This window comes from Ovis canadensis, chromosome 7 (assembly GCF_042477335.2).
Source record: "Ovis canadensis isolate MfBH-ARS-UI-01 breed Bighorn chromosome 7, ARS-UI_OviCan_v2, whole genome shotgun sequence".
In the NCBI taxonomy this organism is placed as follows: domain Eukaryota; kingdom Metazoa; phylum Chordata; class Mammalia; order Artiodactyla; family Bovidae; genus Ovis; species Ovis canadensis.
Window position 1 is genome coordinate 32,829,547 of NC_091251.1, and position 24,754 is coordinate 32,854,300.

Here is a 24,754-nt window from a genome sequence, read left to right on the forward strand (position 1 = left end):
AAATGGTATGGACCTAACAGAAGCAGATATCATGGCAAGAATACACAGAACTATACAAAAAAGAGAAGGCAATGGCAACCCACTCCAGTACTCTTGCCTGGAAACTCTCATGGATGGAGGAGCCTGGTAGGCTGCAGTCCATGTGGTCACGAAGAGTCGGACACGACTGAGCGACTTCACTTTCACTTTTCACTTTCATGCACTGGAGAAGGCAATGGCAACCCACTCCAGTACTCTTGCCTGGAGAATCCCAGGGATGGTGGAGCCTGGTGGGCTGCCGTCTATGGGGTCTCACAGAGTCGAACACGACTGATGCGACTTAGCAGCAGCAGCATACAAAAAAGATCTTCATGACCCAGATAATCATGATGGTGTGATCACTCACCTAGAGCCAGACATCCTGGAATGTGAAGTCAAGTAGGCCTTAGGAAGCATCACTGTGAACAAAGGTAGTGGAGGTGATGGAATTCCAGTTGAGCTATTTCAAATCCTAAAAGATGATGTTGTGAAAGTGCTGCACTCCATATGCCAACAAATTTGGAAAACTCAGCAGTGGCCACAGGACTGGAAAAGGTCAGTTTTCATTCCAATCCCTAAGAAAGGCATGTCAAAGAATGTTCAACCTACCGCACAATTGCACTCATCTCACATGCTAGTAAAGTAATGCTCAGAATTCTCCAAGCCAGGCTTCAACCATACGTGAACTGTAAACTTGTAGATATTCAAGCTGGATTTAGAAAAGACAGAGGAACCAGAGATCAAATTGCCAACATCTGATGGATCATCAAAAAAGCAAGAGAGTTCCAGAAAAACATCTATTTCTGCTTTATTGACTATGCCAAAGCCTTTGACTGTGTGGATCACAATAAACTCTGGAAAATTTTGAAAGAGATGGGAATACCAGACCACCTGACCTGCCTCCTGAGAAATCTGTATGCAGGTCAGGAAGCAACAGTTAGAACTGGACATAGAACAACAGATTGGTTCCAAACAGGAAAAGGAGTATGTCAAGTCTGTATATTGTCACCCTGCTTATTTACCTTATATGCAGAGTACATCATGAGAAATGCTGGGCTGGAAGAAGCACAAGCTAGAATCAAGATTGCTGGGAGAAATATCAATAACCTCAGATATACAGATGACACCACCCTCATGGCAGAAAGTGAAGAAGAACTAAAGAGCCTCTTGATGAAGTGAGAGTGAAAAAGTTGTCTTAAAGCTCAACATTCAGAAAACAAAGATCATGGCATCTGGTCCCATCACTTCATGGCAAATAGGTGAAGAAACAGTGGAAACAGTGGCAGACTTTATTTTTTTGGGCTCCCAAATCACTGCAGATGGTGACTGCAGCCATGAAATTAAAAGACACTTACTCCTTGGAAGAAAAGTTATGACCAACCTAGATAGCATATTAAAAATCAGAGACATTACTTTGCCAAGAAAGGTCCGTCTAGTCAAAGCTATGGAATTTCCAGCAGTCATGTATGGATGTTAGAGATGGACTAACATCCATACATGTTAGTATGGAGGAAAGCCTGAGCACTGAAGAATTGATGCTTTTGAACTGTGGTGTTGGAGAAGACTCTTGAGAGTCCCTTGGACTGCAAGGAGATCCAACCAGTCCACTCTGAAGGAGCTCAGCCCTGGGATTTCTTTTGAAGGAATGATGCTGAAACTGAAACTCCAGGACTTTGGCCCCTGATGCTGGGAAAGATTGAAGGCGGGAGGAGTAGGGGATGATGAGATGGTTGGATGACATCACTGACTCAATGGACATGAGTTTGAGTAAAGTCTGGGAGTTGGTGATACACAGGGAGGCCTGGTGTGCTGCAGTCCACGGAGTCTCAAAGAATCGGACATGACTGAGCAACTGAACTGAATTACCTGTGAAGCTGCTCATCACTTGTCAGGACTCACCCTTAGGGTTATCATGTGCCTCCAAATAGCTCTCAATTAACTTAAATAGTACTCTGTACTGAACTGCAGTAATTTCTATGCATTTAACTCAGGTTCCTTGAGGACAGACACAGCTTAGTCCTCTCTCTGTCCCCAGTGCCTGCCTACCAGGCACTCAGTGAATAGTTCAGTGAATAACTAAATACAGGAATATATATTCAAGGTGGGTCCCAGGTGGCTCAGTGGTAAAGGATCTGCCTGCCACACAGAAGATATGCATTCGATCCCTGGGTTGGGAAGATCCCCTGGAGAAGGAAATGGCCACCCACTCTAGTATTCTTGACTGGAGAATCCCATGGACAGAGGAGCCTGGCCGGCTATAGTATGTAGGGTCATAAAGAGTTGGACATGGCTTAGTGACTAAACAATGACAAGAACAACCTTCAGTTGCAGGTAAGAGAAATTTAGCTCAAACTAGCTTGAGGGAAAAAAAAAAAAAGATTGGCATAAGTATCTGGGCAATCTAGGTATACAGCTTGCTTCAGGCAGAGCTGGATCCAGGGACTTAACTGCTGTTTTCAAAAGCTATGCTTCTATCCAGTGCTGGTTAGCAAAGGTTGACACTAGTTCTGTGACTTGATCCTTCTTGCCTTCTGGGGGACGTGTTGTCCAAGCAGCCCCTGCAGGGATTGGGGAAAGGCAGGAAGGTTAAGAGAAAATGGGGTGCTGCTGTTGGTCATGGTAGGGGCAAGGCATTCCCCTCAGACATCCCCAGATCTAGGGCATCATGGTATAGGGTCCACCTCAGCCCTTGATTTTTGGTTTTGGCTTTATGGAGGTCATCTCTGGGGAGGTTTCTTGTGGCTCCACCTCTTCTGGGGTTGGATGCACTTACTGTACCTCAGGCCTCGGGTGGCCCCGGCCCCTCCCTCCTGCTTCTCTCTGAAAGCCAAGGCAGCCTGTGCTCTTTCCTGCCAGGGCCCCTTGGAATTCCCACATTTGGCTGGGACGGGGCTAGATGAGGATGGAGGAAGTGGAGGAGGGAAGACCGGCTGGTGACTCAGCGGGAGGGGTGGCACATGCTGACTCCAGGGCCATCCTGCCTGGGGGTGAGAATTCCCCTTTGTAGAAAAGGTGGGCAGGGCGGTGTGAATGCAGCCGGAGGCCTGTGCGTCTCCATGACGCTCTGTGTGCTGGGCAGCCAGTCTGTCCCAGTGGTCACAGGTCATGCTTCTGTTGCCTAGCAATACCCTCTTTGAGATGTGTTCCCCTCTCCTGCCCTCAGCTCTAGGAGCCCAGCTTTCGGGGAGGGAGCCTCTCCCGTCCTCGGTTCTGGGCTCTCAATCTCCCTGTCCTCGGTTCTGGGCTCTCAAGGCTTCTCCCCAGGGAACGCCTGAGACAGGAACTTCCCTGAGTCCAGAGTCTAGGAAAGGAGTTGAAGGGAACAAATCTGGAAAGACTGAAGGCAGGAGAAGGGGAGGACAGAGGATGAGATGGTTGGATGGCATCACTGACTCGATGTGACAGGGAAGCCTGGTGTGCTGTAGTCCATGGAGTCACAAAGAGTCGGACATGACTGAGAGACCCCCCAGAATCCTCACCTTCCCTCAGGAGGAAAGGACAGCTCGGCCCTTGGGGAACCTGATTAGATCGGGAGACCGCCCCACATTCAGGGAGGTGGCAGCCAGTCCAAGCAACCCTGGCAAGTAAACCCAGCAGCAGCAGCAGGAATTAGCTTGATGAATGGAGGAAATAGTCATCAGAAAAGGCTTGAAAGCCAGGCAGAGTGGTGTGCGTTTATTCCGGTGGTAAATGGGGAACGCTGTGAGGGCCTTGTAGAAGAAAGATGTGAGCAGATTCCTGCATCAGGTCCTGAGAGGAGAGACGCAGAGTGTGGGGTGGGCAGGGGCAGAGTGGAGAGTCACGGGAGGATTCCAGGAGTGCTGGCTGCCAAGGTCAGGATGGGAGATGGTAGGCATGGGCAGTGGTGGGAAGAGTGAGGGAGATCCGGGAAGGACAGGCCTTGGTTCTGTCTTGGGGTAAAGGAGAGCTCCTTAATCCTTAGTCTCCGTGATTCCTTCAGCAGACGGGCAGGCATGGCCGGCCACTGCCTGCCAGCATTTCCCTTTGGTCTGTGGTGGCCCTTGTAGGCATGATGTGGTGCCTGCCAAGGGTGCCTTTATGAATGGACCTTGAAGGCTGCTGACTCAGCAGGCGGAAAGGCTTTGAGGCCGCCAGGTTTGGACCGGAACTGTCTCAGAAGGAAGTGGCTGCTCAGGGCTTCCCCACTGTGGACAGCTGGGAGGTGGTAGTGGGGGGAGCACAGGATGCACCCGGCTTGGCTAAAGGACTCCCTCAGCTCAGCTGCTGGGTGTACGGGAAGGGGGAGAGGCGGGAGGGATGGGACTGAAACTGACGCTCATGACTCGACTATTGATGCCATTCGCTCCCTGGAAGGGCAGAGAGGTGGGGCAGGAGGTGGAGAATACAAACCTTTCTCAACTTTGTGCAAAATATGAAGTCCTCTCACTTATCTGGGCTTTAATTTTTTTTGTTTTTCCTCTTGCAAAATGGGACCAAGTCAGGCAGCCTGGCTCCCTGGGTGGTCTGAGGAATGTGAAACCTTTTCTATTTTTGTCAAATTGTATTGAATAGCATAAAGCAACCCTGTTGACACTTGGCTTGGTCAGGATGTGACAGTCAGCAGCTGTGAGACCTGGGGAAAAGGCAGACCGCAATGGGGGTGGGGTGGGAGGAAGCCAGAGACTGGGAGTAGGGCTGGACCCGGGAGGTTGCAGAAATACCCCACTCAATCCTGATTCCAGTCTGCGGGCAGGGGCCAGTCTCAGGACAGGCCACTTCCGCTTCTCACTGGTCTTGGGCACTCAGTCTATGCATGTTAAACTAGCCCATGTCCTTTCCCTTGAGCCCCACACTCATTCACCGGGTCGCCTTCAGAAGTCTCGCCAAGAAGTTCCTGCACAAATACCTTTCACTGCATACAGCCTATACTAGACCCTTCCCTGCTCTCTGTCCCCACGAATGCTGCACCTGCGCCCTAGGCTCAGACCACGGCCACCCCGACTGCTCCCTCCCTCGCTGCCCTGTCCTCCATGCTGTTGCTTTCCCCCAGACCTTTGTCTCTTCTGTCCAGCTCTTCCCATTTATCCTGCAGATGCTGTCAGTATAATCTTTATGAAGCACAGCTCTGGCCATACCCATTCTTTTATTCCAGAACCTTCAGTGGCTCCCAGCTGCCTTCAGGATAAGCTTCTGACCTCTCGTCATATTGTTCAGTCGCTAAGTTGTGTCCAACTCTTTGCGACCCTGTGGACTATAGCATGCCAGGCTTTCTTGTCTTTCGCTATCTTCTGGAGTTTGCTCAAACTCACGTCCATTGAGTCAGTGATGCCATCCAACCATCTCATCCTCTGTCGCCCCCTTCTCCTCCTGCCCTCAATCTTTCCCAGTGTCAGGGTCTTTTCCAATGAGTCAGCTGTTCACATCAGGCGGCCAAAGTATTGGAGTTTGAGCATCAGACCTTCCAATGAATATTCAGGACTAACTTCCTTTGGGATTGACTGGTTTGATCTCCTTGCAGTCCACGGGACTCTCAAGAGTCTTCTCCAGCACCATAATTCAAAAGCATCAATTATTCGGTGCTCAGCCTTCTTTATAGTCCAACTCTCACATCTGTACATGACTACTAGAAAAACCATAGCTTTGACTATGCTTTGTCAGCAAAATAATGTCTTGGCTAATCTCTAAGCCTTGTTCTCCTCTACCAGCTGAGCCAAACTGATCTGTGTACCTATTTGAGTTGCCCTGAGCGGGCCAGGCTTGACTATTCTTGGCCTTGCCCCTCCTATCTTTTGTTTGCACATCAATACCTTAGAAGGGGTGGATCTTATCTGCCTGCTGCCCTGCCTCCCCTGATCCAGCCTCCCCAGTGACTCAATTTCCTCCTGCCAGCATCTCTCAAAATATCCCTCAGCTGGGAGCCTTGTAGGGTGTGGGAAGGAGGACCTCCCAGTGGGCTGTTGCAGCCTCCACCAGGCTGGTCCAGGGGAGATGAGGTGAGAGAGAGGGGTTGGTAAGGACCTTTTGAGACAGAAGCTTCACTTCCTCACAGGCAGAGGCAGCCTTCCATCACGGAGAGCCCAGCGGCCAGCTGCCTCGCGAGAAGATGCTGTGTGGACCGGGCAGCACGGGTGTGAGTGTGGCCCCCGCCCTGGGAGTGCTGTGGTTCTGCCTCACAGGTGAGGGGAGCAGTTTGGGGCCTTGAGGGGCCTTGGGGCCTTGAGGTGGGCCTTGAGGTGCACTGGGGCCTTGAGGTGCACTGGGGCCTTGAGGTGCCTTGGGGCCTTGAGGTGCCTTGGGGCCTTGAGGGGCCTTGGGGCCTCTCTGTCTGGCAGGGCTGGGAAGGTTTTGGCTGACTGCCTCCAAATCTCCTCTGTGCCCTGTCCACCTCATTCCTACCTTGGGATCCACCTTACTTGACATTTCTTAGCCTCTGTTTTCTCTTCTGTGAAATGGTAACGTGAGCTCTAAATGCGATAAGGCTGTTTCCCAACCACACGTGTGCTCCCTCCCGAGGGCCTCTGCACACACTGTTGCATCTGCCTAAAACTTTCTGCCCGCACACATCTGCATGACTCGATCCCATATTTCATTCAAGCCGTTGCTCAAATGTCACCTCGCCCAGGCTACTGGGTATAGAATAACACCTCTTCCCTCCCTTTCGCTGGCCTTACTTTATGCTTCTTCCCAACACTAATCTCCACCTGACATATTATATGTTTACTTGCTTATTGCCTGCTCTGCTCAAGGAGCAGAATGTATCCCCAGGGCTAGGATTAATGCCAGCCACATAGCAGGTGCTCAATAACCATCCTGAATAAAGGATATAAGTCTTCCCACACAGTTCTTGGCACAGAGTTGGCTTTCAATAATGGCACCTACTTTAATGACAACACCATCATATTTCAAATCTTAATCTGCTCAGAGGGAGACGTCCTCCTCCAAGGGGGAAGACAAAGCCGAATGTCTGGTGCCATCTGGTGGTCAAAAGAAGGAAGCACCACTTTACCCGGTGGTACATTGATTTCTCTAGAGAAATTGCTTTGGGTGACTCCTCAGGTTTCATCCCCCAAATGCCCCCCTTCGTGGCTGGGTCAGGTACACATGAGTGCTGTATTCAGCTAGCTTTGTTTCAAGACTGGTCTTCACACCTTCTGAGTGTGCCTGCTTTGCTGGTGCCCAGAGCATACACTTAACATAACCATTGCCCAAGAATGGCAGTGCCAGGCTAGGGGGCACATATCACTAAAAGAAAAGCTGTCAGGAACCCCTACCTAACTTCCCAGGGCTCTAAAAGAAGAGCTGGACTGGAGGCAGAGGTGACTGGGTGGGAAGCTACAGAGTAAACCCACAGGAAAGAGGTCAGGGTGGGAACAGGGCAACCTGCCCTAGGGGGCTTTTCTCTGACTATATCAGACTCTTTTTTCATTCCCTTTCAATCTCAGCTTAATATCTCTTTATGGAGAATGTGGTTCACCCGATATTTAAATGTATGGGTAATCTTTCTTTCTTGCATAAAACTAATCATGTTTGTTGAGGAAAAGAAAAAGCACTTGTGATTCTTTCTCATCCAGAGAAAACCACTAATGACATTTTGATGCATATTATTGTTTAGGTTTTCTTTTCACCATTTATAAAAATAGAGTATACATGGGAAATGCAGCCAGCACAGACAGGTGTGATGCACCTGCCAGATTTTTTTTAAAACGGCTTCTTTACTTTCTACCCATTGGCTTCTTTCTTCCTTCATACTCCTAATCACATGCTACCAAGAATTTGTGTGCTAGTTCGTCTCATCTCCCACTAAAATTTAAGCTCTTCAGAGCTGTGACCTCGGTGTTCTCTGTGGCACTCCTAACTCTTACCCTTGGCATAGTATGTACTTACTATATTCATGTTGGCTGAACTAGAACCACGAGTAATAAACTCTCCTCAGCCCTTAAAAAAGGAGTGGACAGGGCCTGAAGTTAACTTGGAAGAGGAGGGGAACTAGGGAGGTCACAAGTGTCTCACCCTCTTCTCACCGTTCCACCTCACCAACCCCACCCTCAGGGGCCGCGGTGGAAGTCCAGGTTCCGGAAGACCCCGTGGTGGCCCTCGTGGGCACCGACGCCACCCTGCGCTGCTCCTTCTCGACCGAGCCCGGCTTCAGCCTGGCACAGCTCAACCTCATCTGGCAGCTGACAGACACCAAACAGCTGGTGCACAGCTTCGCCGAGGGCAGAGACCAGGGCAGCGCCTATGCCAACCGCACAGCGCTCTTCCCAGACCTGCTGGCTCAGGGCAACGCGTCCCTGAGGCTACAGCGCGTGCGCGTGGCTGATGAGGGCAGCTTCACCTGCTTCGTGAGCATCCGGGACTTCGGCAGCGCCGCGGTCAGCCTGCAGGTGGCAGGTGAGAGCCGCGAAAGGGGGCGCCCTCCCCTTGGCACGCCCCTCCTACTTCCCGCAGCCCTTTACCCACTGCCCCAGCGCTGACCCTTGTCCTCACAGCCCCGGGCGCTCTTTCCCTTCACTGTGTCCCACTGCCTTTGCCTTACCTGACCTCTGCTCTCTATCCTCTGCTCCCCTCCAGCCCCCTACTCAAAACCCAGCATGACCCTGGAGCCTAACAAGGACCTGAGGCCTGGGGACACGGTGACCATCACGTGCTCCAGCTACCGGGGCTACCCCAAAGCCGAAGTGTTGTGGCAGGATGGGCAGGGTGCGCCCTTGACCGGCAACTTGACCACGTCGCAGACGGCCAACGAACAGGGCTTGTTCGACGTGCACAGCGTTCTGAGGGTGGTGCTGGGCGCTAATGGTACCTACAGCTGCCTGGTGCGCAACCCCGTGCTGCAGCAGGACGCTCACGGCTCGGTCACCATCACGCCCCATAGAAACCCCACAGGTTTTTCTTTTGTTTCTTAAATGTCCCTTGGGGTGGGGGACAGGGGCGGGGAGCTGGTCCAGTCTCCAGCGGTCATGGTATCTGAATCCAGCTCCTTACCTTCAGTCTCCCAGAACAGTGAGACGCCTAATAATAATAAGAGAAATGAAACAGGTTGCATACAGGGAAAGCTTACTGTGGCAGGTGGTGAGGGTGATGACCACAGGTCCTCTCAGCTCTCTAGGCCTCCTGACTCCAGGGCTCTGGAAGCCTGTGGAAAGAGTGGAGAAGCATTCAGATCTCAGAAGAGAGTCGGAAGATGGGAGAGGGAAATGGGTCCTGGTGGAGAGGGGAGTTTTGCTAGGGCTGCAGGCTGCCCCAGGCCAGGTCCCCCAGCGAGATGGACCTTGTCAGGCCAAGGCCAAGCTGCTGTGATTCTTGTCAGACGATTAGGGACACGTCTGGAAGTGTTGAGACTCAATCTGTTTTTAGGTCTGGGGAGAAATGGGAAGATGGCATGGGACTTGGGGGTCGATGGAGGAGATACGGGAGGCAGTGTGGTGGTAGCCGAGTGTCCCCACCCCTCCTCACTGCCGTGCCGCTCCAACCTTGCCCTCAGGTGCAGTGGAAGTCCAGGTTCCGGAAGACCCCGTGGTGGCCCTCGTGGGCACCGACGCCACCCTGCGCTGCTCCTTCTCGACCGAGCCCGGCTTCAGCCTGGCACAGCTCAACCTCATCTGGCAGCTGACAGACACCAAACAGCTGGTGCACAGCTTCGCCGAGGGCAGAGACCAGGGCAGCGCCTATGCCAACCGCACAGCGCTCTTCCCAGACCTGCTGGCTCAGGGCAACGCGTCCCTGAGGCTACAGCGCGTGCGCGTGGCTGATGAGGGCAGCTTCACCTGCTTCGTGAGCATCCGGGACTTCGGCAGCGCCGCGGTCAGCCTGCAGGTGGCAGGTGAGAGCCGCGAAAGGGGGCGCCCTCCCCTTGGCACGCCCCTCCTACTTCCCGCAGCCCTTTACCCACTGCCCCAGCGCTGACCCTTGTCCTCACAGCCCCAGGCGCTCTTTCCCTCCACTGTGTCCCACTGCCCTTGCCTTACCTGACCTCTGCCCTCTACCCTCTGCTCCCCTCCAGCCCCCTACTCAAAACCCAGCATGACCCTGGAGCCCAACAAGGACCTGAGGCCTGGGGACACGGTGACCATCACGTGCTCCAGCTACCGGGGCTACCCCGAGGCCGAAGTGTTGTGGCAGGATGGGCAGGGTGCGCCCTTGACCGGCAACGTGACCACGTCGCAGATGGCCAACGAACAGGGCTTGTTCGACGTGCACAGCGTTCTGAGGGTGGTGCTGGGCGCTAATGGTACCTACAGCTGCCTGGTGCGCAACCCCGTGCTGCAGCAGGACGCTCACGGCTCGGTCACCATCACAGGTAGGGGCCGACGAGCAGCAGGTGAAGGATAGAAGGAACCATGGCTTTTTACCTAGACTCTGAGTCAGAATTCAGATAGGCTTTGGTGGTCAGGAAACGTAACCAAAAATTTTTTTTCTTACATTTCACGTGTCTCAAATTCTCCCCCAAGCAGTCCTTAAGGGACTTGCTATATTGCGCAATAAGAATCATTTGTAGTATCTGCCCTCCTAAGATAGTATCTTAGTTGGTACCTGGGGACTGAATACCTGCCTGGAATCTGGAGGCGTTCCAGGAGGGAATTCTGGAGCAGCCACAAGGCATAGCTGTGTCTGGAGTGCTTTCCTACGGGAACCTCTCCAAGTGCTGAGAAGGTGTTGCTACGTCACCATCTGCTGCTGGGCACCATCTGACTGTGAGCCCCTGCGAGACAGCTGGGCTGTCTCCAGGTGGTCAGGCCCCTCACCCCGTCATTGTCAGTTCTCCTGATGGAATTAAATTGGACCCAGCCAGCCTTTGGACTTCCCTGGTACCTCAACTGGTAAAGAATCCACCTGCAAGGCAGGAGACTTGGGTTCGATTCCTGGGTTGAGAAGATCCCTTGGAGGAGAGCATGACAACCCACTCCAGTATTCCCTCCTGGAGAATCCCCATGAACAGAGGTGCCTGGCAGGCTACAGTCCCTGGGGTTGCAGCTAACCACAGCATACAGCACAGGCAGCCTTTGGAATGGCTGGGCTCTCTCTGCTGCCCCCATGTGGTCAAACACCAGATCAATGCTGCCCCTTTGGCAATTCCCTCAATCTCTACAATTTTGGGCTCCTAGCCCACACTTCCCTTCCTTTAGTGCCCACCTCAGTGTGTACCCCTTGTGCCTGGAGGTGTGAAGAGGGCTCAGACCTACACTCAGGCCAGGGGGAGGCAGTCTTCATCCTTATTTGGATCTCATTTTGGCTCCTCTGTACCTCCCCTTGGGACAGCTCAACCTTTCCTAGGGACCTCCCTGCATTCTCTGGGATCAGGACAGCAGGTTCTGTCCATCTGGTTCTCCTATTTCTTTCCCATGACTTCCACCTGACCTGCGGCCCACAGAAGACCTGATCCCCCTGATAACCAGTTTCTGTGCAAGCCTCAGGCTTCACTGACTCACTCCTGTCTTCCTGCGCCCCATCTGCATGGACCTTGAGTGGCCTTCACTTCTGCAAGTGTCCATCACATTTGCCTTCTAGGAATTGAGGCTCATTCCTCCTCCTTCTCTTTCACGGTTTTTCTTCTGGCAAGGCTTTGTTCCCTTTGCCCACCCCCTTCCCAAGAATGACTTCACCCTCTTTCTGGAGACCCCTAGGCCTGTACTTTCTGTGGGGTAGTTACTGCTCTGGGCTGTTGGATGTCCCATGGGGTCTCCCTGACCTTTTAGATACATCAGCATATGGTCTGATGTAGCCACAGGAGAGAATCAGAAATATTAGCTACAGTAGGATTGACAGAGAATGTGAAGTTTTCAGAGGAGCGGGGAGTGATCAGAATGGGCTGCAGTTTCAGGAGAAGTCTCTAGGGACAGGTGGGGTTGAGGGGACCTTGAAGAATTGGTGATCTTCATGATAATTTGCACACTGAACTGAACTGGCTATTGGCACAGTGGGAGCCCCTCCGCCTGGGTGTTTCTGGGGCTCTGCTCCTTGCTTTTATGCAGGAGCCCCACCCTGGGATCCCCAGGGGTTTCTTCCGTGTGCTTCCTGGTACTGTGCTCCTTTCCTGCCGCTGCTCAGTGGGGACATTTCTCCACCTGAGAGAAAAATATTAAAAATTGTAGTAGCTGGCATTTAAAGTGCGTTCATTTCACAGATGAGGAAGCTGAAGGCCAGAGAGAAGAGAGAACTTTCTCTAGGCCACAGCCTAGCCCAGTGGCTCTGACTCTGGGGTTAGCCACCTCTCTGAAAACTGGATACATGATAAATGCAGTCATTTGCATGTCAGTTTTGAGGGCTTGTGGTGCCGCTTCACTCATCCATGGGGGTCTGTGGACCTTGGCTCCAGCATCCTGCAGTGACCAGATGAACCAGAATCCAACTTTTAGCCTCTCAGCCTAATTTCCTCTCCTCCCCACCACCCAGCCTCCTGTTTTTCTGAGAGCAGGTCTGCCCTACTTTGGAGCCCTTGGCCTGTATTTCGCTTCGGGCAGCTTTGTGCCTTGGAAAATGTTCTGGGACTCAGACTTTGAGTCCTCCAGCCTGGTCCCTCTGCACCTGCTGGAGGTTAGTTGCATGTGCTGTATGTGGAGGGGGCTTTGTGGAGCAAGCCCTGGATGTGGAGTCTGAAGATGCAGGTCTGAGCCCTACTCTGTCCTTGGGTAGTGGGATGAAGGCAAATCAGACCTGTGCTCCAGGTACCAACACCAGCCCAGGGCTGGACAGGGCAGGAGCCCCACCTGCTGGGTGTTTCTGTGGTCTGCTCCATGCTTTCCTGCAGGAGCCTCCCCTGCTTTGGATTCCCAGGGGTCCCTTCCATGTGCTTCATGGACTGGCTGGCCTGTCCTCTTGTGTCAGCTGCTGTCTTTCTCTTCTGCTCCTGTTCCCCAGGGTGATGGGTCCCTTTGCTGCTGATATCCAGAGCAGCAGTGTAACCGGCTATGCCTGTTGGAAGTGACCCTGGCCGCAAATCCCCATATCCGTGTTAAGGCCTCCACTGCCCGAGGGTTGAAGGCACTGCTCTCTGCTCTGATGGCATCTTCCGCAGGAGCTTTTGTTAGATTTGCTGTGGATCCTGGGGCTGGGCTGGAGGATAGTGCACTCGGCACAGCTGCAGGTCCTTACCCAGCCGAGGGCAGCTCAGCTCCTTCCCTCTGCCCTGAGACAGCCAACAGGAGGGCCCTCAGTGTTTCACAGCACTATTCCCCTGGCAAGTCTCCTTCTCAGGGGTAAACCTGTACTCAGGTGCCCTCTGTGTCCACCCTCATCTTTCTGCGGGAATCTGCACACATTTTCTGTCAAAGGCTGGATGTATATGTATTTTAGGTTTTGTGGGCCACATACCATCTCTGTTGCTGCTGCTGCTGTCTTTCCTTTTTTTGGTAACCCTTTACAAATGTAAAACTATTATTAGCTCTTGGGTTGTACAAAAACAGGCCACAGGCCAGATTTGGCCCATGGACTGTGGTTTGCCAACTCCTGGTCTGTAAGATGGAGACTATCACCAGGTGGGGCTGGGGGAGAAAGGGGGCTTCCTGAGGAGGAATCACATGCCAGGTGGAGAGTGAGGGAGCACTTTTCCGGTAGAGGAAACCGGCAGCAGTGGTGCAGGGGCTGGGAGCACTCAGTCATCTCTACAGAGAATGGAATTGCAAAGAGGCCTGAAGCACTATTTTCATGTCGGTAGGGAGCCATAGAAGGTTCCTGAGCATCGTGGGCTACAGATTTTTCAACCCTCCCAGGCTGAGGCCTGCCCATGGCAATCCCAGCTGTGTCAGGCTTTGGAGGGTTTGTGGATGTGGAGGGAAGGGGCACGGATCTTATGTAAGCTCAGTTCATGGTGTGGGGGCCCCATGAGGGTAGGAGCCCCCTGTTCACAGTCTGGTGTCAGGGGGGTTGTCCTCAGGGCCACTGGGGGTCAGGCATGACAGTCTCCCCCCGTTCTCCCCACCTCCCCTCCCAGGACAGCCCATGACGTTCCCCCCCGAGGCCCTGTGGGTGACCGTGGGGCTCTCCATCTGCCTTGTCGCACTGCTGGTGGCCCTGGCCTTCGTGTGCTGGAGGAAGATCAAACAGAGCTGCGAGGAGGAGAACGCAGGTAAGTGAGAGGGGGGTGTGCACGTGTCTCTGGGGATGTTGGTGTGCCCATGACATCAACAGGAGTGTCACTTTCCAGTGACAGAATGAATGTGTGTGCAAATGCAGCTACATCGTGTGTGTATGTGTGTGATCCGGAGGCTGAACAGACCTCATGTGTTTAAACAAGTGAGAGCCTGCCCGTGAGTGTGCAGAAATGCAGGGTGGATGTGAGTTGTGACTAGGAGTGAGTGGTGGATGTGTAACAAAGGGATGAGTGTGTCTGTGTGTGACTGTGAGAGCGTAAGTCACATGAGTGTGTCTGTGAGTGAGAGCACGTGGAAACCGAGCCCCGCGGGCGTGACTGCTTTGTGGGTTTGCGTGTCACCATGAGAGGATGCGTCACCCTTAGAGTGGACAGTGTCTGAAGCAGCTGCTGTTTGCTGGGGTCAGTGTGGGTGACTTGGTGATTGGCAGGTGGTAGGTTGACATTGATAGGTAGGTGGTTTGACTCCGGTAGGGAAGTCAACTCTGGTGAGTGGTGGGTGGGTGAGTGAGTGGATAGTATTGGCCAGGTGAGTGGTGGCCTCCTGCCTGGGCTCCCTCTCATCCTGCCACAGGCCAGGCCTGCTCAGCTCCATCCACCTGCCTCCTGCACTCCCAGGAGCAGAAGGTCAGTGATGAAGGTGGGTAGGGCTGAGGAAGTTTCTGTTCCTAGGAGCCGAGGACCACGATGGGGATGGAGAAGGATCCAAGACGGGTAAGTCTGAACCCAGAGGGACACTGTTGGCTGAGGACGGATGCAGGGACAGGGGCGGGGACCCAAGGGTCTGGAGGGGCCCCATTTACTTGAAGGTTTGAATGAAATGTGTCCTGTGACTGAGCCTCCCAGCCTAGTTGAGTCTGGTCTTTGCTCAGCAGTAGACCTGGAGGCAGGTCTCCCAGCTGCTGCTTTGTTTCTCCTGCCGACTTTTACCCCTTACCAGGACCACTCCACCCTGAAGGACCTGGCTCGGCAAGCAGGGCAGGCTGGATTCCAGCCCCAGCTCATATAAGCTGAGTGGTCTTGAGCAAGTCACTTCGCCTCTCTGGGCCTCAGTTTCCCCCTAGCTGCTCCTTCCATGGGTGGTGTGAGTTAAATTAAATGAGATCATGTATATTAAGGGCCTGTTTTGTGCCGGGGGCCTGCAAGGGCTCCATGGTTTTCAGTCCTGTTACTAGTACTGTGTTCTCAGCCTGACACAGTTCCACTCTGCTGAGAGGCTGAAGGACTTTGGTCAGCGTTTTGTTCCTCTGGGCTTCAGTTTCCCCATCTGTAAAAACTGGCCTCCTGGCCTTCCCTGATGGCACCAGAGGGCCATTTTGAACCTCTGTTGAGTGACTTTGTGAAGGGCCTGGCACTGTGGGGACACAAGCCTGGAGCCTGGAGAGGAGGCGCCGAGGCCCTGGTGCCCCGCGGCCACTGGAGGCCTCACTGCCTTCCCTCCCCAGGGCCCATGTGCTGGGGGAGCAGGTTCTTGCTGAGCCCTCTGTGATGGTGCCAGTTGACACGGGTTACCTCTCTACCCCTGAAGAAGGAGGGGCAGAAGATTGACCTCTGGGGACTGTTGTAAACTGTGCCAATTCATTCTCTGCCTTTGGTGTCCGGGTGTGGCAGGTGTAGACACAGCCTGGGATCAGGCCTCATTTTTCTTGTTCAGAGGCAGGTGCAGTTGGCAGAAGGGAGGGAGTGGGGAGAAGAGGGGTGCTTAGAGACATGCTTAGTCTCAGTTCTGCAAGATCCTGGGCCTAGCTGGCGACACCTGCAGCCTCCGTTAGCACCTCTCTTAACCCTATTTGTAGAGCAGGCTCAGGGTACTCTCACATCCCTCACTCACAGGAGGGCTGGGAAGTTGTTCCCATTATAGAGGTACAAAAGACTGAGGCCTGGGGGAGGAGTGACAAGTCACAGCGCAGAACGGGAACTTGGGGGAGCAGCTGAGACCCTTTTCCAGCGCTGTGATGTTTCCCTCACCCTCTCAACTTCTCCCTCCTGCCTCGTCCTCCCAGTCCTTCTTCTAGACTTTATTTCTTCCTTAGCACCACTTTCCACAGTTTCTCCTTCACTGTGTACTCCTTCCTTTTTTTGCAGCCCTGAGGCCCCTGAAACACTCTGAAAACAAAGAAGGTAAAGACGTGTGGTGTTTGTGCATCTGTGTATGTGTGTGCCCTTGTATGTAGGAGGCTAGGGGCTGGTCATTGGTGATGGGGTTGCTGCTGCCCCGAGGCTCCCTCCCCCAGAAGAACAGCCTCGACTCCTCCCTGTTGAAATGGCAGCAGGCGGAGAAATCAAGGTCCCCATTGCTCTTCAGTTCAGTTCAGTTGCTCAGTCGTGTCCAACTCTTTGCGACCCCATGAATCGCACCATGCCAGGCCTCCCTATCCATCACCAACTCCTGGAGTTCACTCAGACTCACGTCCATTGAGTCAGTGATGCCATCCAGCCATCTCATCCTCTGTCATCCCCTTCTCCTCCTGCCCCCAATCCCTCCCAGCATCAGGGTCTTTTCCAGTGAGTCAACTCTTCCCATGAGGTGGCCAAAGTACTGAAGTTTCAGCTTTAGCATCATTCCTTCCAAAGAAATCCCAGGGCTGATCTCCTTCAGAATGGACTGGTTGGATCTCCTTGCAGTCCAAGGGACTCTCAAGAGTCTTTTCCAGCACCACAGTTCAAAAGCATCATTTCTTTGGCGCTCAGCCTTCTTCACAGTCCAACTCTCACATCCATACATGACCACAGGGAAAACCATAGCCTTGACTAGACGGACCTTAGTCGGCAAAGTAATGTCTCTGCTTTTGAATATGCTAACTTTTCTTCCAAGGAGTAAGCATCTTTTAATTTCATGGCTGCAATCACCATCTGCAGTGATTTTAGAGCCCCCCAAAATAAAGTCTGACACTGTTTCCAATGTTTCCCCATCTATTTCCCATGAAGTGATAGGTAACAGGATGCAAATATGATAGAGGCTTAACCCGGACAGGAGTCGAGATTGTCTTACGGCCACTGGTACCCTGGAACCAGCTTCCTCCTACCTGGCTTCTGCCTTCTACTCACAGCTTCCATTGCCGGGTCCAGGTGGCTGCTCCAGCTGCCACACCCCCTCCAGAACAAGAGGGAAAGAGGAGAGGGAGGGGACATTTTTTTCTAGGGCTTGACTAGAAATAGCTCCTGTCACTCCTGTTTATATCCATTTGTCAGAACCTAGTCACATGACTGCAACTCAAGTGAGGCTAGGAAATGGGGTTTTCAGCTGGACAGGTACGCTCCTGGTACCTAGTCAGTGGTTAATAATTGTTAGTGATGGTTATTGGTCAGATTACCATGACATCAGCAGTTACATTAGGAAGTAGTTGGTTGGAGGTTAGTTTAGTTTGAGATTCTTCTTTATTAAAAGTGACCAGGTGCTACACCTCTCTGTGTGTATTTGTTTGTAAACATATGTATATCTCTCTGTGTGTCTGTGTATTTTGAACAAGCTATTTCTTGATGCAGACTTATCACTAAATATGAGTGGCTTCCACTTAGAAGGTCAAAAGTTTGGGGACCTTAATTTTTGGCCAAAGGTTATGGAGCCTTAAGTAACTTTCCGGTTGCCTTGTTGTCCCTGTCAGGAAATAAACTCTCCATTCAGATCACAGCGGAGAGCAAGGCCATGGGTGTGAATGTATGGAGTGGAGAAGATGAAATGGGACAGACAGGGTGGGGGGCAGCATGGGGAAGGGAAGAGTGTGCCAGACCAAGGGAAGGGAAGGGTGCAAGGTGGCTGGACCCAGGGCCATTGAGAGACTGGGCAGTCTCCTCCAGGCACCCTCATAGTCAGTCTGATGCCCAGCTGCTGTATGTGTTTGTCTGAGCCTTGAGGGCAGTGAGTGCTTCGTGTGGGGGTTGCCAGTCAGACTGCCAGCCCCTCACACATACTCCCCCCACCCCCCGAATGTGTGCCCCCACCCCCCCGAGTGTGTGCCCACATCCCTGGGGGTCTGGCACACTCCTGCGTTTAATGCTCCCCCCTCTTTCTTCCTTCCCGTCATGAAATGCAGATGATGGACCAGAAATAGTCTGACCACGAGGCTCAGGGGGCTGCTGCCCCTGCCGTGGGGCTCCCACCTCTGGCTGCACTGGATCCTCAGTGTGAGCTCTGGGCTGGGGGCTTCCCTGCCTCCAACAGATGGCGTCCACTCTGGCGGATCTACTCATTCTGCAAAGGACACGATACACAGACCACCCTGCAGCCTTACTTCTCTGAGGGACACAATTCCCAAGTCATCCTGCTGCCTTATTTCTCCAGTGACACGACACCTAAATCACCTCGCTGCTTTATTCCTTACGGACGCAATGCACAGACCTCCCTGCCACCGTATTTCCCCAACGGATATGCTACACGGACCATCTGGCTGCCATTTCCCCCCAAAGATGTGGTACACAGTCTCCCCTCGCCTTGTCTCCGGTGGTCCAGATACACGAGCTATCACTTCTCAGCCTCCTCCCCCATCTGTCCGTAACTCTGTCTCCTCAGCCGAGGCCATTGCAGCCTCGGTATGTCCTCCAGACTGGAGGCGTCGCCTCGGGCTCTGGCCCCAGCGTCAGCCTCTTCCCTCCTCCACTAAGTGGAGACAGGGCCCCTCCCCCAGGCATGCAGGCAAGCAGGTGCACGTGCTGGAACACGTGAGGACCTCCCCCGGCCCAGCCTCTTCCGGGCGCCCTGGGCTGTGCCCTGTGAGCCCCGCGCTCCACCCGCCCTCCCCGTGGGAAGTACGTGCTGGTCACCCCAGGTCTCTGGGCGGCTGCGTGGGCCCCCTTGTGATCTGCTGCTGTCCCTCTGCTTTTCCTTTCGTTGATCCAAGTAACGTTCACTGAGCATCTCTGGGCGTCAGCACTGTGTTAGGTACTGGGGACCCTGCGCGAGAAGACAAGCCCCTCCCTAAGGAGCGCGCCCTTCAGCCGAGAAACCGTGAGGCAAGAGGGACTCGTGAGGGGCTCCTGCCTTGCTTCCTGCTGAACCCCTCTTCTGGACCACAGCTCCCAGGATACCTCACTCCCATTCCACCCCGAATCCTTGCCCAGAAACCTGGAAAGAGAGACAGAGCCTCTAGCCACAAGTGGAGCATCTGATGGTTTCCAAAGTGTCTTTCCAGGCATGCACAGCAGGCAGCCTGGACCCGACAGACCCCGGGGAGCTGAGAGCTGCAGCGCAGGGGAAGCCTGAGGGCAGGGACAGCCTCTCCCCCACCATGGTGCTATTCGGAGCTGGGCAGACAATTTCTGGCTTGTCTCCAGCCAGTCCCCAGTCTCCAGTGGAGTAAACTTCTGAGGACCTGATGTGCCTCCTGTTGACATCCCTCCCTTCACCAGGAATGAAAGATGTGGGGGTTTCTAATTTAAATGTGGGACTCTGAGAAATTTTATTACCCGGGGGTGCATTTTGGGAAAAATAAATGCCTTTGTAGAAAGTTTTTTCTCTGTAAATTGTGTGGCAGCAGGGCTCGACTGGAAGAATTCCCTTCTGGATATTTGAGTCCCGGGGTGCCTGGATCTCCTTACTCTCACCGTCCTTAAGTCGCTGGGTTTCCATGGCCCCTTTTCTAACTTCAGTTACCCACTTGGTAAGGATGCTGGCTGTCCAGAAAGCCAGGCCCTTTGGTCACTGTATGGGGCTCCACCCACTCCTAGAAGTGTCACCTAATATCTTTATCTCAGAAGATTCAGACTCTAGGCTTGTTTAAGGCCTAATGTCCCCATTTCATGGATGGGGAAACTGAGACCCAGGAAGAAGCTAACACAGAAAAGGAACTCTACACGCTCTTTTTGGCTGACACAGTGGAATGGGCATCGGGCCTGAGTCAGAGGTCCAGGTCTAAGACCTCATTCAGCACTGCCCTGTGATCCTGAGCTGGGCATTTAACTTCTCTGGGCTTTAGATTTTTTTATTTTTTTTGGCCACACTGTGCAGCATACAGGATCTTAATTTCTCAATTAGGGATTTAACCTTTGCCCCCTGCATTTGGAATCTTAACCATTAGACCACCAGGGAAGTCCCAGGGCCTTCGTTTTCTTATATGAAAAACAGCCCTGAGATTTTTCACCACCTTCCAGTTTCGAAGACTAAGAAGAGGAGGTGAACATGGCAAGCAAACTATTTCCAGAGAACCAGGTTCAAGGATGTGGGAGCCTGCAGAGTGCATTGGGCTCCTTTACCCTTGGGGGCCAGGGTCTCAGAACTGGCCCGCCAGTCAGTCCCCAAACTCTGCAGGCCTGAGGGCAGCAGGAAGAGCTTGGGTTGGGGCTCAGGACGCTTGTTTTTTAATTTTTTTTCTTGTCTTCCTTTTTGACTTTTGTTCCTGGCTCTGCTACTGACTTGTGACTAAGTCCTTCATCCCTCTGAACCTTCATTTCCTTATCTGTTAAGAAGGGGTGAAGGGACTTTCCTGGTGGTCCAGTGGTTAAGATGCTATGCTTTGAATGTAGGGGTCATGGGTTCAAACCCTGGTCAAGGAACTAAAATCCCACATGCCACGTGGCCAAATAAAAATTTTAAAAACAGCAAAATATTTTTAAAAAGAAGGCGTGATGAGTGCCCTTTGGAAAGGTATGTGGAATTCTTTCCAAAGGGTGCTTCTTCTAAAGTCAATGGCCCTAGGAGTGAGTCCAGTCACCTTACTAGAAGGCCCCTTCACTGGTGCTGTGGGTAGGTTTTAGATTCAAAAACCTTTGGCCAAGGCTCTGTCTTTTGCCCCTTGTCTCCCCCTGCACCCTTGCACATGACCTCACCTCACCAGGCGTCAACCACACCAGTACAGTAGGGACGATAGTAGTTCATGTTTCGTAGGATTGTTGTGAGGGCTGGACAATGTAGGAAGAAGACACTACAAACTATAAAGTGCTGGGCACATGTGATGGCTTATCTTCCCCTCCCTGCAGTCGGGTTGCACACACTGGCTCCCTTGGCGACTTTGTAGATGGAGCACAGTGACCCAGGGCAAGTGGGTGCTTTTTCTTTCGGAGAGGGCTGGGAGATGGCCCAAACACGACCCTGTATCAGATGCTTGAGGGAGGGACCCAGCAGGTGTGGGACTTCCCTAGGGGCTGCAGGATGAGGAAGGTGGCCATTCACTGCCCACTCCCCCCCAGTAGCTGGTGCCCCCAGAGAGCAGTATTTTTAGCTGCTCTTCCTGGGCAAAACTCCAACTCCTGCATTTTAATGGAGAAATAATTCTCACAGTGCGACAAGCTGTAGCCTGCAGGTGTCACATCCATATTAAAGAGGGGACAGAGCAGGGTTCATTTTCCTGGCTTGAGGTGTGACCGGAATTCACCTCCAGGACCATTTGTAACCAAGGCTGTGAAGACCCATTAGTAGCTCTGACCGTTCAGGAGGAGGAGCCTGGGTGTCAGGGTTCAAACAGAATGGCTGGCGGGCCCAAGTCACCCTGCCTTTCTCTCCCTGCTCTCTTCCTCTTTAGAGCGCTCTCTCAGAAGCATGGACAGCGCCTTCCATGGTGTCTGTTCAGGCAGAGGCACTTGACCTGGCTCATCCCAGGAGGTGGTTACCTAGTGGGATGCTGGTACATGTGGGCCAAGAACAGTTGTTGAATCACTAGGTCGTGTCTGACTCTTCGCCACTGCATGGACTTACCCACCAGGCTGCTCCTTTGTCCAGGAAATTTCCCAGGCAGAAATACTGGAGTGGGTTGCCATTTCCTTCTCCAGGGAATCTTCCCAATGAGCAGAGACCCTGGCAGATTATTTTTTATTAGTAGTAGTAAAAAATTTTTTTTGGCCACACGGCATGTGGGATCTTAGTTCCCTGACCAGAACTTGGACCTGCACCCTCTGCAACAGGAGCACAGAGTCTTAATTACTGGACTGTTAGGGAAGTCCCAGATCCTGCACATTCTGAGCAGGGCAATAGCCAGAGATCTTAATGCAAGTCTTAAGCTGAGACATGAAGCCAAAGATAGCCCTGAATAGGCCCGAACCCAGGCCTCCAAGTGCAGGACACTCAGATGACCCAGAGTGAAGCCACCATGAAGTGAGCGGCCGGAACGTGGAGGAGGTATGAGGGACAGAGGATTCAAACACCACAAGTGCAAATAATACAGAAATGTAGAAACTGGTTGTCTTCATCTCCAATCCCCTCACTCAGGGCAAAGTACTACGAACAGTTTGCTATCTTTCCAGAATTTTCCCCAGGCTTACTCATTTATAAAAATGAAATCACAAGTTCTGTTCTACACCTTTTTTTTCCTGTTTTATTTACCATTTTCTCAGGTCAGTTCTCTTTACTTTTTATGTTATACACCTAGTGTGTAAAAAAGATGCTAGTCCTCAGTGTATGGCTTTGTGAATTTTTAAAGAAGTGTTTACATCACCATGTAAATATCACCCAGATCAAGATATAGAGCATTTTCAGGATCCAGAAAGTTCCCTCCTGACCCTGCCTAGTCAATGGCCCCACCCAGAGAGACTGCTCTGGCTGTTTTCACCATCGATTCGTTTTGCTTGTTCTTGAGCTTAATATAAATGGATCCTACCTTATATACTATTTTGTGTCTAGCTTTTTGCAGGGACCTCCTTCCTTCTTTCTAAATGGCTACATAGTATCTCCTAGCACTGCTGTTCTAGAATAGACTTTGGCAGGTTCTACAGTTTGGAGACAAATACTGCAGCCTTGTGTTCCAGTTGCTACAATATGGAACCTCATACTAATCACTGGCCCATAGGCCTGTAGATATTACGTGTTGGTAGAGTTGCCACTTGTTTGGGCTGCCTTTACAGCTAGTCCTCGTGGCAGGAAGAACGTGCTAGTGAAGAGCACTTAGGGCCACTGGCAAAACAATTCTAGACAGGGCAGCAAGGGTGCCAGGAATTGCCACCCCAGCCAGGCACCCAGACTCACAGTGGAGCTTGACCCAGCAGCAGATGAGGCCTGCGGACCTCTTTTCCTCCCCCACCTACCCTGCACTGCCTTACCCTTCAACACCTAACTTGCGGGGGCCCCGCCTCAATTCCCCAGGAGCTAGAGGTCTTCGTGGTTCTAGGATCCCAGTCTTAGAGGTGAGCGTGTCTGCCTCTTGATGGATGGGTGGGCCTTGGGCTGAAAGGTGCATCCTGCATGCACACCTGACCACAGTGGATGGGGCCACATTCATCAGCATCTCACTTATATGCAGGTGTCTCAGGGCACATTCAATTTTCTGCACTTGTTTCTGAGGGTGTTTGTGACCTGCCATTTGGCTCTACCAGTTTCAGGTAATTACGGTGCCACTATCTCAGCACTAATGAGGTGGTGCCTGTTAGAGCACAGGGAACGCTGGCCTCACGGGGCACACACATCCCAGCCCTCAGAAGCAGAGGGTCTGTGACCTTTGTCCCCAGCCTTTCCGCAGCACCTGAGCAGTAAAATCGCCCCCTCCCCTCAAGCTCCCTCAGCTGATATGATTTCCTCACCCCCACTGCCCTCCTCTGGACCTGTTTCCTCATTGTCCCTTCTGGATGGAGGCCCATGGATCAAAATGTTTCAGCCCCTAATAGATAATCCTGGGCACCACGCTCCTGCTCCACATCACAGCAGTCCACTGGTTCTTAACCCTGGCTGCACCTTAGAGTCACTTAAGGAAGTTTTAATAATAGCAGTTCCCTGGGCCCCATCCCTAGAAGTTTTGATGCAGCTAGATGAGATCACTGCTAAATAGCTGATGTGTGTACCCCAGGGGCTTGAGCCTACCTTACAAGTTAATGCAAAACAGGATTCAGAGAGACAGCCCAGAGCAGAGGCTTCTGGGACCAGGGGCAAGAGACAAGCCAGCTGTTCTCAGTGAGACTGAATCAGACCAAAGAGTGTTTGTTTTCTCACTAAAGGAAGAACAGAAAATACAGGTGCAAGGAAGGTTAAGGGAGGGATGTTGTTTAGTGTGGAGAAGAAGAGGGCCTGTTCCTTCTGTTGTGGGGCCCAGAGGAGAGCAGGAACCCTAAGCTCCCACTCTTGGTACCCAGGCTCTGGGGAAGTGAGAAAAGAGGGGGCTCAAGGGATGACCGTGCAGCCCCCTTCAGCCTGAGGACAGGAGACAGGGGGCTCCCTCCTTTTCCTCCAACTGCCTCCCCTTCTCCCTCTCTTTCCCTTGTTGCCCCCAGGCCTCCAGATGTGCACAGTCATGCGGCTGGTTCTGGTTCCCTCCCTCCCTCCAGTACCACGAAGGGAAGGACCATCTGTCCTGCTCACTGCAGCCCAGCAGGCTGTGCGTGTGTGCCAGGCTCAAGAAAGCAGCCTTCACGCTCTTCCTGCTTCCTTTCCTCCCTGCCTCAAACTTGCTTCTGCCCCGGGATATTCTGTGGCCTATCTGCTCTGCAGACTTGCTGCAGCCGAAGTAGCCAGAGGATAGCATCTTTCCTCTACCACTGCCTTCCACCACCCTCCTGAGTGGTCCCTGGCCTCTAGCCCGCCCTCGGTCTTAAAGCTTAGCTATCTGGAGTCTGCCTGTCTGGTCCCATAATTCAGGCTGTCAGGCTTCTGGGGTGCTAGTCTGCACCCTGTCTCCTTCCCTTACTGCCTCTTGTGTTTCAGTGTGCATGCTCAGTCTTTCAGTTATGTCCAAACTCTTTGCAACCCCACGGACTGTAACCTGCCAGGCTCCTCTGTCCATGGGATTCTCCAGGCAAGAGTACTAGAGTGGGTTGCCATTTCCTACTTCCGGG

At 52.6% G+C, this 24,754-nt stretch overlaps 1 protein-coding gene across 2 annotated transcripts in view; it reads left to right on the top strand.

Moving 5' to 3' along the window:
• CD276 (CD276 molecule) overlaps positions 1-19,512 on the top strand; it is an 82,128-nt gene extending 62,616 nt beyond the window's left edge. For both annotated transcript variants that reach the window (XM_069595597.1, XM_069595598.1), the window contains exons 2-10: positions 6,029-6,155; positions 8,029-8,370; positions 8,551-8,865; positions 9,464-9,802; positions 9,983-10,279; positions 13,910-14,044; positions 14,741-14,782; positions 16,154-16,189; positions 18,103-19,512. In XM_069595597.1, coding sequence (XP_069451698.1) covers positions 6,029-6,155; positions 8,029-8,370; positions 8,551-8,865; positions 9,464-9,802; positions 9,983-10,279; positions 13,910-14,044; positions 14,741-14,782; positions 16,154-16,189; positions 18,103-18,125 — 1,656 coding nt within the window. In that variant the 3' untranslated portion in view covers positions 18,126-19,512. The remainder of the gene's footprint in view (positions 1-6,028; positions 6,156-8,028; positions 8,371-8,550; positions 8,866-9,463; positions 9,803-9,982; positions 10,280-13,909; positions 14,045-14,740; positions 14,783-16,153; positions 16,190-18,102) is intronic.
• Positions 19,513-24,754: the final 5,242 nt, after the last annotated feature.